The 12,126-nt window shown below is 50.6% G+C and overlaps 1 protein-coding gene across 6 annotated transcripts in view; it reads right to left on the reverse strand.

Moving 5' to 3' along the window:
- Nucleotides 1-6,915, reverse strand: part of PKM (pyruvate kinase M1/2) — a 32,056-nt gene extending 25,141 nt beyond the window's left edge. For 2 of the 6 annotated variants that reach the window (XM_054451495.2, XM_054451496.2), the window contains exon 1: nucleotides 6,760-6,915. Coding sequence is in view for 4 of the 6 variants with exons in the window: in XM_063652713.1 (XP_063508783.1) it covers nucleotides 6,539-6,630 (92 nt within the window). In the remaining 2 variants the exon portion in view is untranslated. Of the gene's footprint in view, nucleotides 1-4,256; nucleotides 4,410-6,538 lie in introns of those variants that run through there. The other 4 variants (XM_063652713.1, XM_063652712.1, XM_054451492.1 and 1 more) reach the window with 4 other exon arrangements.
- Nucleotides 6,916-12,126: the final 5,211 nt, after the last annotated feature.

Genomic DNA, 12,126 nt, shown 5'->3' on the forward strand with positions numbered 1-12,126 from the left:
CCACACTCTAAAATCAGCAAGGGACCTGGGATCCTGATTTAGGGTCCTCTTAACTGCAACTAAGGTGGGTGATGGCCTCAGCAATTGAGGCACTGGCTCAGCATTTACTGGAAGGGCTGCCCTGTATTCTAGTCGGGGGGGATAAAGGAGGGAAGGCAGTGCCAACTCCTCCAAGAGCACTGAACTAGTTAGTATGACTGGTCTTCCTACGGCAGCCTTTATAGGTTTGCTTCTATTTTGTTATGAATTAAAGAAAAAAAAAGTTTTAACATTTGCATCTCTACCACCCAGAACTGACCATTAACAGAGCCATGGCTGGCTGTGGTGGCTCACACCTGTAATCGCAACAGTTTGAAAGGCTGAGGCAGGCAGATCACTTGAGGCTAGGAGTTCGAGACCAGCCTGGCTAATATGGTGAAACACTGTCACTACTAAACATACAAAAATTAGCCAGGCGCACACCTGTAATCCCAGCTACTTGGGTGGCTGAGACACAGAATTGCTTGAATCCAGGAAGTGGAGGTTGCAGTGAACGGAGATCGCACCACTGCCCTCCAGCTTGGACAACAGAGTGAAAAACTATCTCAGAAAAAAAGGAAAAAAAAACCCCACAAATAAAGGCTGAGCTGTATTTTCTTTAATTTCTTTTTTTTGAGATGGAGTCTCGCTCTGTTGCCCAGGCTGGACAGTGGCGCGATCTCAGCTCACTGCAAGCTCCACCTCCCAGGTTCAGGCCATTCTCCTGCCTCAGCCTACTGAGCAGATGGGGGACTACAGGCGCCCGCCACCACGCCCGGCTAATTTTTTTTTTTTTGTATTTTTAGTACAGACGGGGTTTCACCGTGTTAGCCAGGATGGTCTCGATCTCCTGACCTCATGATCTGCCTGCCTCGGCCTCCCAAAGTGCTGGGATTACAGGCATGAGCCACTGTGCCTGGCCCTCTTTACTTTCTAAAAATAAAAACAAGAATTGTAATTTTATACAGTTCATTTTTTCTCCATCCCCAAGCTCCTCCAACCCTTTCCACCTCCAACATAAACTTTTTTTCCTATTTTATTTATTTAAATAGAGATGGGAATCTTGTGATGTTGCCCAGGCTGGACTCGACCTCCTGGCCTCAAGTTAAGGCTCCTGCACCAGCCTCCCAAAGTGCTGGGATTACAGGTGTGAGCCACTGCTCCCAGCCACATCATGCATTTTGACACCCAATCACTGTCATGAACTCTGTATCCTTCCAGTTCACTGAAGTCTATGTACAGTGTATCTATATCTATACTGAACCCTGTAATATTGTGGTTTTCTTAATGCCCTAAGTGGTATACTGTATATATCACTGAGTAACTTGTTTTTCACTCAGCAGCACATTTAAGATCCATCCAGTGGGTATATGGATCTAGCTAATTCATTTGAACTGTTACACTAGTCTACCGTACAACAGACCATTTTATTTATGGACTGCCTTACTGGTGGCCACTCTCCCTCCCCGTTAAACTAAGTTTCCTCTATTAATCAATACTCTTGTAGTACATGTATCCCTGTACTGTGTGAGTTTCTATATATCCAGAAATTGAAGTCTTAGGTCATAGAGTATGTTTATTTCTATTTTTACTAAATACGGCTGAATTGCTCTCCAAAGTGGCTATATCAATGAATGCTGAGTTGCTGCCTTCCTCACCTTTTTCCACACTTGGTACTGCCAGACTTTTTAAATGTTTGCCCATCGCTGACATTTGTTTTTCTGCTCATCTAATGTTAATAACCAAAGAGGGATACCCAGATAGTTTCAACATTTACAACATCTCTATTTCCCTGCTTAACTCAATCGAATCTCCTCTGAAATGGCATGGTGGACACAGTGTGTCTTATGTGCCCTGACTGACTCCACTGATGGTCAGTTCTTTTTCGCTCATGGCCAAGGGAGATATCAGTTGTTTAAAATTGAAGAAACATGGCCAGGCGCGGTGGCTGACGCCTGTAATCCCAGCACTTTGGGAGGCCAAGACAGGTGGATCACGAGGTCAGCAGATCGAGACCATCCTGACTAACACAGTGAAACCCCGTCTCTACTAAAAAATACAAAAAAATGAGCCAGGCGTGGTGGCAGGCACCTGTAGTCCCAGCTACTCAGGAGACTGAGGCAGGAGAATGGCGTGAACCCGGGAGGCGGAGCTTGCAGTGAGCTGAGATTGCACCACTGCACTCCAGCCTGGGTCATGGTGCGAGACTCCGTCTCAAAAAAATAAAATAAAATAAAATAAAAAATGAAGAAACATTATCTGCAAGTAAACTGAAGATGTTTGGAAGGGATAGGACTCCCTTCAGAGAATCTTGACTGCAGTGTTCAGCCAGCAGCTGTGCTGGTCCACAGTCTGAAATGCTAGGACTGGCAACCTCACTGCCCTTGAATAACTGGTTTTGGCATCTCTCCCACCGCAGCCCCAGCCTGCTTCCAAGACTGCTTGCTGGCATGAGGAAAGAGGCTTAGGGCTCCCCAGGAGCTTTGTCTATGGACAGAAGTGGGGGAGGTGAGTCTCAGAGGCCACCGAAGGTACTGCAGCCGGCTTGTTCCCTCCTACGTGCAGACAAGCACAAACCACTGCAGGGGCGGGGCTTCACCGCACTGCATGGTAGGGGCCCTAAAGCCCCCAACTCCTGAGCTGAGCAGTCATACCAAGAGGCCGGAAGGCCCAGCAGATGCTGCACATCACCCTCCACCACTCACCCAGGCTCACCTTCCCACAACAGCTTCTTTAACAAAGCCCCAAGTATTCAAATTACTCAATTATCCAGTCTGCCCCTTGGTAAAAAAATGCAAGCTCCCCGCAAGTATGGTGGTATCAAAAATGGTCTTCATATATCTGGTTGTTTAGCTCTATTCCCATCTGTATCAGAACTGATGCTTAAAGGAACAACTTAAAATCCTTAAGACCTCATACCAAATAAACCAATCTCACAAAGACCCTTGAAGTTGCAATAAAACTCTGCTCACAGGGGCAACGCATTCTTGTGTTATACCAGCTAATTGAGATTTGACTGTGGACTTTTGGAGTGATTCAGAAAGAAGGGTAATGTTAAATGAGTCATTTTCCTCTACTCCGGTCTCAGTCTTAACTCTTGGCCAAGATAACACATCCTGACTTGCCTTCATAAAAGCTGCAGCAGGCCATGTGCAGTGGCTCATGCCCCTAATCCCAGCACTTTGGGAGGCTGAGGCCGGTGGATCACCTGAGCCAGGAGTTCAAAACCAGCCTGGCCAACATGGTGAAACCCCATCTCTACTAAAAATACAAAAATATTAGCTGGGCATGGTGGCAAGTGCCTGTAATTCCAGCTACTTCGGGAGGCTGAGGCAGGAGAATTGCTTGAACCCAGGAGGTAGAGGTTGCAGTGAGCCGAGATCGCACCATTGCACTCCAGACCGGGCAACAAGAGCAAAACTGTCTCAAAAAAAAAAAAAAAAAAAAAAAAAACTGAAGCAAAATAAACTAAAAGCCAACTACAGTGAGTTTGTAATGTAAGTGCTGCATTTTTTTCTACCTTCCTGCCCATGGCCATTTCCTCATTTCTTCCATTGCCTCAATATTAAGAAATAAACAGCTTTAGGAAATAGAATGGTTTTTCCTGTGACCCCACATCAGTGTCACAACATTCAAGGCACAGAAGCAACTCCCATAAAGTGCTAGCTGTTTAGAGTCACAGCCACCAAATTTGCTAAGTCACTTGGGGTATGGTTCTTAAAGAGCTAATGATGCTCTTTGCTAAAATATGAATACAACATTATTTCTAATGCAATGCTTAAAATGAAAGCAGCCTTGCTAGACAGGAGACCAACATCCATACATTTTGGCTCAAGTCAGTAACTGAGAAATGAGTTCAAGAACCTTCTTTAAGTCATCATTAATCAAGTCCCAGGAGAGATGGCTGTGCCCGCTACAAAAGGGCCAGGAATGAAGCTGCACAGACTGCGTTAGCTGAGCACTGGGCTCTGCCACTCTGCACTTAAGGCAGTACAGAGAACCAGGTGACCCGGACCAATCATTTTTTAATTAGTTGAGGCTTTTTTTTTTTTTTTTTGAGACGGAATCTCGCTCTGTCGCCCAGGCTGGAGTGCAGTGGCGAGATCTCAGCTCACTGCAAGCTCCATAGTTGAGACATTTTTAATTAGGGGAAATGCATGCTTCATTATTTGACTCACTGAAAGGGGAGAAGGGACTTTTTAAGCCTGCAAGAACCACAATGTAGTTTCCCCACTCACCCAGCGAAGATAATTCTCTCAAAAGCAGAATAATTGAAAGGTTGAGTCATCCTCCCCACAGAGCCCCACTCCCCCACAGATTTGGTGATAGGTTACATTTCCCTTCCCCACAAGGCAGCCCCACTACTGCCCCCACAGCACCTCAGGCCACCAAAGGGCAAATTATTTGCTAACAATGCTGCAGCAGGGGAGTCCTGACCTCCATCTCCTCTGTGGCCTAGGGAGTGGCCACACTCTCAAGACGGCCAACTGGGGGCTACTGACCCTGGCTCCAATCCTGATCTCACCAGCAGGCAGAGCAAGTCAAGGGCTGGAATGTTCCTGTTAAGTAGTATTCCACTTACAGGGGAACACCAGAGGCTTAACTCAGCCCCTCCTTGCCTGCCTTTGTCTAGAGGTCCCAATCTCAGATGACCAAAAAGCATCTGCTCCAAGCAAGAGTTGGAAAGTTACATTATCAGTTACTTTGCCAATATTAAATCAGATCCCTGGGGGGACTGGTTTCCAGGAGACATGTGGTTATTCAGAGAGCCTGATTCCCCACGATTAGCTGTAGGCGTTTGGCGACAGTAGGAAGATAATGAATCAACGCCCTTATGCTCAATTGTGGACTAAGTAATTGTGCTCAAAAATAATATATTCAGTCACAGGCTTTTCTTCTGGGTATTTCGCCAGAGATTAGACACTTAACTGAGTGTGCAACATCCACGTAAGCATGAATCCTTTCAACCATCATGAGGAAAATGTTACTCCCAGTTTTCCCAGCGGAAACTGAGGTATAGAGGCTGAACTTCTTCAGAGTCTCAGGAAATTAATGAGTCAAACCTGATTCTAAACGCCTTTTTGACAACTTCCTAATGTCTCTCTCCACGTGGACCTTCACTGTCGGCCTCACTTTAACCCGTACCAGCAAGGTAGCCAAGGGATGCCTTTACATGACTGAGTCTTTAAATGACCTTCAAACTGGAAGGTGCTTTCCTGCATCTTCTAATCCAGTGTGCTTGCCACCTGGTGAGACCTTATGAGGCTTCCTGTCCCCCTCCCTCCCACAGCAGGAAGCTCGTACCCCACTCCCAGCATTACAGGGGATACATTTTAAGATTGTAAGCTCGGTGGGCTATGACTCGTCTAGTCATCCTGGTCCCTAACTCCGACCCCCAAACAGCCCTTGACCCACACCGTTTGCGTTCAGTGAACGCGGCAGATTTCCTGCATCCTCCGTAACTAGATCCCCACCCCACCCCGCGGCCTCCGCGTTCCACAATCAGGACGCATTTGTTAAAAAACGTGCCGGATAATTGGGAAAAAAAAAAAAAGAAACAAAGAAAAAAAAAAAGAAACGTGCCGGAGAGGCGCGGAACCGGCGAGGGCCAGGAGGCCCCAGCAAAGCCTGCAGAGGTTTATCCCGCCCGTTACGCGGCCCAAGGCCATCGCCCGGTGAAGCGGCGTGGGCCCTGGGCGCGGCTGCTACGTGCAGCCCGGCCGCGGCGAGATGGAGCGTGGTCCCTGGCGGCCACCCGGCAAGGGCCAGGAGAGCTCTCGGGCCCCGAGCCATTCCCAGGCCCTCGCAGGCCGCCCATCTAATCCCGGCCACATGGGACGGCACCGCGCCGTAGGGGCAGCCCGCCCTGCCTCCCGGCAGCGGGGCAGGCCAACGTTACGTAAGCCTCCAGCTCCCCCTGGGCCGCCGCATCCCGCCCGCCGCGCGGGGCACCCAGCCCAGCCCTCCGCCCGCCCGCCCCGGACACGGGGCCCCAGCACCGCCCGAGCCTGCTGGGAGCTGGGAGGCGGTGATGGAAAAGTGGCGCGGGACCGCGCTCGGAGACCAGAGCAAGTGGGCGGGCGCGACCGGAGCAGAGAGGGAGGGAGGGAGCGGACACGTCAGGCGTGGAAGGGGATGCGGGGGAGCGGACGTGACCAGCGCGCAGGGGGAGGGGCGGCGAGAGGGAACTGGGGCGCGGGAAGGGCGGTCGCGCAAAAATGGAGAATGGACGCGGGAGGGGAACCAGAACGCAGTTTCAATGAGTTACACGGAAAGCATTAGAATCAGGGGACAAGCACAGGTTGAAGAGGAGGGGGTGGAAGGACCGCACTTAAGGAGGAAGAGGGAGAAACGAGCACGGAACAGGCGGCGCGGAGAAAGGGGAGGCAAGGGTGGAATCAATCACGAGGGACCGAGAGAAGGCAGGCAAGGATGGAGGCGCATTGAGGATTGGGGCAGGAGGAAGAGGATGGGACCAGAATGAGGGGGTAGGGCTGGGGCGGGAAAGGAGCCGGCGGACCCGCCTGATCTGGAAGGAACGGCGCTGGGGACTTCTGAGGCGCAGGCCCCTGGCGTGAGAAGCCGTTCTCCTCTCTCTGATCTCCACCGCATCCCAGACGCCCCGGATCCCGCGCCGCCCCGCCTGCGTGCCCGGGGCCGGCCGGCGCGCCGGGATTCCGCACTAGCCGGGCGCACTGGCCCTTGGTGGGGACGGATGGCGTAGCCTCCTGCACCGCTCACCTTCGGCGCTGACCGACTCGGGCTACGCTGCAAAGACGAAGAGATCTGGAGCCACGCGGCGTGCAGCTGCTGCGCGAGGAGCCGCTGCCTCAGCCTCAAGGTTATCCCGCTGCGGGCTGCCGCAATCCCTCCGCCGCCCCGCCCTCTGCCCAATCCCGGCTCCGGGCGACCCGTGCCCCGCCCCCTGCGTCCTCGCGGGCGCAGTCACCTTCAGGAGGAAGCGCGGCGGCGGCGGCGGCGGCACGCGCGGGCAGGTTGCCCTTTCGGTGGGACTAAATTCTGCGGCGGAAGGACACGGATTCAGAGTCACAGTTAAAGAAACCTGATGGCCAATGGGGACGCGGCGGGGCAACGGGGCCCGCCCCCGCAGCGACTTCCTTCCCAGACCCCCGGGCACCCGGCCACCTGTTGCCGCCAAGTTGGGCTGCCAGATGGGGTGTTTTTTCTTGGCTCTCGGCCCAGGCCACCCCAGCTGTCCCGACCTACCTGGGCAGGGCCCAGATTTATGAGTTCCGGGGCAGCATTCTCCCGGCCCCGCCCTGCCACTCCCAACTCCTCGGGGTGTCTGCCCTGGCGCACCCTCGGAGACTGAGCTGACGGGAAGTTGGGGAGAGCTGCAGACTCGTGCGTGGTTGGAGGTCCTGGCCGCCTTCGGAGGGGCTCTGGCACTGGAGCGGCAGTAGGGAGAACTAGGGAGTGCGAAGTGGGCCTGGAGCGGGAGCGCGAGGCCGTTTTCCTCTTAGGACCATTCATTGTCTAAGGACCGCGGAACAAGGAAGGACAGGTTGGGGCCATGTGAATAATTTAGTAGGGTCTGGAATCCTGCAGAGCGAATGCCTGAGAGTAGAAAGCAAATAGACGGTGTTGATATTAGCGCAGAGCTGGGCATCTGGAAATATCAAGTCAGAACATTAGAGCCGATAACCTATGCAGGAGTCAGCATTTCTGTTTTCACCCTTGTCGTGAATTTAAGTCAGTATTGTTGGAACTTTTCTTACATTTTTCTACAAGACATTTTCTGATTTCCCAATTGTTAGCCAGCAACCAATGATGCGAGCAGTTATCAATTAAACAGCTGTTAACTCTTGCCTTCATTCACAGATACAATGTTGCGCATTCAAAATGTGAAGACCGTTCTCTTAGGTTCTTTTTTTCTTTTCCTGGCAAAAGAGACCAAATGGGTGTGACCTGCTCAGGCATACCCGCTGCCTGCAGCTGAATCACAGGCCTTCATTCGCTTCCTGTTGGCTCAGATAAGCTGGAAGGAGACAGTGACAGCCTAAAAGTAAATTTCTGTTTGAAGTGAGATAAAAATCTTTCACTTTCTTCTGTAAGCCTTTCCTGGTCCCTTTAGTTGTTGTTAGGAAGGAAATGCTTTATTATTAAGGTGGTGAAAGAACATGAAGTTGTTGAGAAGGAAAAAAGACATGCCCCCCTAGGGAGGGTTAGATTCCTCCCTATCAGAGAAAGAGGGATGGCATAAAAGGCCCTCCCTGGCCCCTGAGCTGAGGACAAACTAAGAACAGTGGTGGACAACACTGGGATGGCAAGGTTCTGGCCGATGCTGGACTATATTGTATTTTAAAGTTCTAAATTGTCTGGGTGCAGTGGCTCACGCCTGTAATCCCAACACTTTGGGAAGCCGAGGCCGGCGAATCACATGAGGCCAGGAGTTGAGACCATCCTGGCCAACGTGGCGAAACCCCGTCTTTACAAAAACTAGATGGGCTAGGTGGTGCACGTCTGTAATCCCAGCTACTCGGGAAGCTGAGGCAGAATCGCTTGAATCCGAGAGGTGGAGGTTGTAGTGAGCAGAGATCACTCCACTGCACTCCAGCCTCCGTGACAGAGCCAGACCTTGTCTCAGAAACAAACAAACGAAAAAGTTCTAAATCTTGATATGTTCCCAAGACTGAAATGCACATGTAGAATTGATGGCAAACTGTAACTCCTCAGTTGCAGATTTAGATCTGACAGTTCTAGAAATGCTGTCCACGAGCCTCTGGCAAAGACAAATCCAGCGAATCCTTGCTCACATTAGATGCATAGTAGGCCGGGTGCGGTGGCTCAGGCCTGTAATCCCAGCACTTGGAGGCAGAGGCGAGCGGATCACGAGGTCAGGAGATCGAGAGCATCCTGGCCAACATGGTGAAACCCCGTCTCTACTAAAAATACAAAAATTAGCTGGGCATGGTGGCGGGTGCCTGTAGTCCCAGCTACTGGGGAGGCTGAGGCAGGAGAATCACTTGAACCCAGGAGGAAGAGGTTGCAGTGAGCCGAGATCGCGCCACTGCACTCCAGCCTTGGCAACAGAGCGAGACTGCGTCTCAAATAAATAAATAAATAAGTGCATAGTAAAAATTTGTCACACTGAAGGTAATTTTCTTTTTGCCGATAAGTAGCACAGTATCGAAGATCAAGCTTGGAGGCCAGATGTCAACCGTTGGCTCACGCCTGTAATCCCAGCACCTTGGTTGGCCGAGGCGGGCAGATCACGAGGTCAGGAGATCGAGACCATCCTGGCTAACACAGTGAAACCCCATCTCTACTAAAAATACAAAAAATTAGCCGGGCGTGGTGGCACGCACCTGTAGTCCCAGCTACTCAGGAGGCTGAGGCAGGAGAATTGCTTGAACCCGAGAGGCGGAGATTGCGGTGAGCCGAGATTGTGCCACTGCCCTCCAGCCTGGCTAACAGCAAGACTCTGTCTCAAATTAAAAAAAAAAAAAAAAAGATCAAGCTTGGGTTCCATCATATCTTAGTTCCAGTTCCCTATGACCAAATATTGTAATTTAATGTGTAGAAGTCCAGTTCCTCAAAAGTAAATTGAGGACAATTTACTTTTATGGTGGGGTTTGATGATGTATGTGAATGATTCCAACACTGCCCAATAGGCATCCTCTTTCTTTGGGAATTGACTACTCCTGGAGGGCTGTCCTTGTGTGACACACAGACACACACACACAGACACACACACACAGACACACACACACACACACACACACACACACACACACACACACACACACACACACACGTTTTCATCCAAAGTTCCTTGCTTATAACTCCCACAGCTCTTGTTAGTCTTTTGTTTATAATGTTGGGGGCACTTTAGGCTCAGAAGCAGGCCTCGGAGAACAGAATTCTCTCTCTCTCCATTCTTCTGCCTTCCTTTCACCTGTTCCTTTTCCCCCAAGGCAGAAATCTTCCCCCAACTTTGTGTCTTGGAGCTGGCTATAAATGAGTTATTTGTCATACCTTTTCTGATTGTAGGTTGTAAGACCCCCATTTCAGAAGGGTACCTGCCCTGTACCTTGGAGGCAGGGATGCTGCACAGAGGCCAAGACAAATCTCGACAGGCCTTGCTGGGTTCCCTCATTCAGTCTAGAGTATCACTATGAGATCATACCTTTTGGTCCAAGCACATTTCTACATGGTTATCAATCATGCCTATCCAAGGAAGTTTCCATAAAAGGCCTACGAGGACATGATTTGGAGGGCTTTCAGATAGGAGGTTCCTGGAGGGTGCCACTCCCAGGGAGGGCATGGAGCTTCCATGCCCCTTCCCCCATACCTGGCCCTGTGCATCTCTTCGTCTTTATTCATTATAATATCCTTTGTAATAAACCAGTAAATGTGTTTCCCTGAGTTCTGTGAGCCTCTGTAGCAAATTGATTGAACCTAAAAAGGGGATCATGGGAATCCCAAATCGAAGTTGGTCGGACAGAAGTTCTGGAGGCCCATACTAACTACTGATGTCCAAACCAGGGCATTCTTGGGGACTGGGACCTCAACCTGTGGGATCTGATATTATCTCCAGGTACAGTGCCAGAATTGAATTGGAGGACACCCAGATGATGCCCGCAGCAGAACTGATTGCCTGTTTGGTGTGAGGGCAAATCCCCCACATATTTGGTCATAGAAGTCTGTGTTGATTGTTGTAGTGGTGGTGTGAGAACAGAGGAAAAATACAGTCTGAGCTGGCTTTTCCACAAACACCTTCTGACCAGAGCCAGTATGTCTTCCTGAATTTAAGCTTGCCCTTCTCTGGGCCATCACTCCTTTGACCCAGTAACAGGTCGGGACTACAGGAAACTGGGGTTGCTGAAGGAGGACACAGGCTTCTCCCTCTAGAGCCAGCCCTTCCACTGTGTTCCTGGACTTGACCAGGATGGGAGGGGAAACTGCTAGGTTCACTGGATTTGGGTGTGAGTAAAGGTGGAAATTGGTGTGTTTTCTGTTTGGATTCTTGACCACAGAATCTGCAGTTTTATGGTTTAACTCTCTAAAATCATTTGGAGTCCTTGGAGAAGGGGTGGTAAGTGTGTCAACAAACCATAATGAACCTAATCCTGGAGCCTAAAGACAAGCTTTGGCCCTGATGAAGTGGGTGAGATTACAGGCTTTACATCAATTATGTGACATCTTAGCCTCTATCTGAAATGGCAGCGTTCGCTCAGGACAATACAATTTCCAGGGCAGCCTACCACGCCTGGCCTCTATGTGAAATTTAAAAATTAGCCAGGGCCAGGCTTGGTGGCCCACGCCTGTAAGCCTGTAATCCCAGCACTTTGGGAGGCCGAAGAGGGCGGATCAACTGAGATCAGGAGTTCGAGATCAGCCTGGACAACATGGCGAAACCGTCTCTACTAGAAATAGAAAAAATTAGCCAGGCGTGGTGGCGGCCGCCTATAATCCCACCTACTCAGGAGGCTAAGGCAGGAGAATCGCCTGAACCCAGAAGGCGGAGGTTGCAGTGAGCTGAGATTGTGCCATTGCACTCCAGGCAGGGCGACAAGAGGGAGACTCCATCTCTAAATAAATAGTATGTAGAGATGGGGTCTCACTGTTGCCCAGACTGGTCTCAAACTCCTAGGCTCAAGTGATCTGCTTGCCTCAGCCTCCCAAAGTGCTGGGATTACAGGTGTGGGTCACTGCACCAAGCCCAGGTGAACTTGTTTTTTTGAGACAGAGTCTTGCTCTGTCGCCCAGGCTGGAGTGCAATGGCGTGATCTCAGCTCACTGCAACTTCCGCCTCCCGGGTTCAAGCGGTTCTCTTGCCTCAGCCTCTTAAGTAGCTGGGATTACATGCACCCGCCACCATGCCTAGCTAATTTTTCTATTTTTGGTACAGATGGGGGTTGCCATGTTGGTCAGGCTGGTCTTGAACTCCTGTCCTCAGGTAATCCACCAGCCTTGGCCTCCCAAAGTGCTGGGATTACAAGCGTGAGCCACTGCACCCGGCCTGAACTTTTTTTCTAGGTCTTCCTTCAAACTCCTACAATTTCTTCAGGCCTATGAGGGTGGCATATCAGTTTCCCCAGACAAATCCTGGAAGATAAAGTTAGACTTTGGAGTTACGGATAA

The sequence above is a fragment of the Pongo pygmaeus genome, chromosome 16, assembly GCF_028885625.2.
Source record: "Pongo pygmaeus isolate AG05252 chromosome 16, NHGRI_mPonPyg2-v2.0_pri, whole genome shotgun sequence".
Lineage (NCBI taxonomy): Eukaryota > Metazoa > Chordata > Mammalia > Primates > Hominidae > Pongo > Pongo pygmaeus.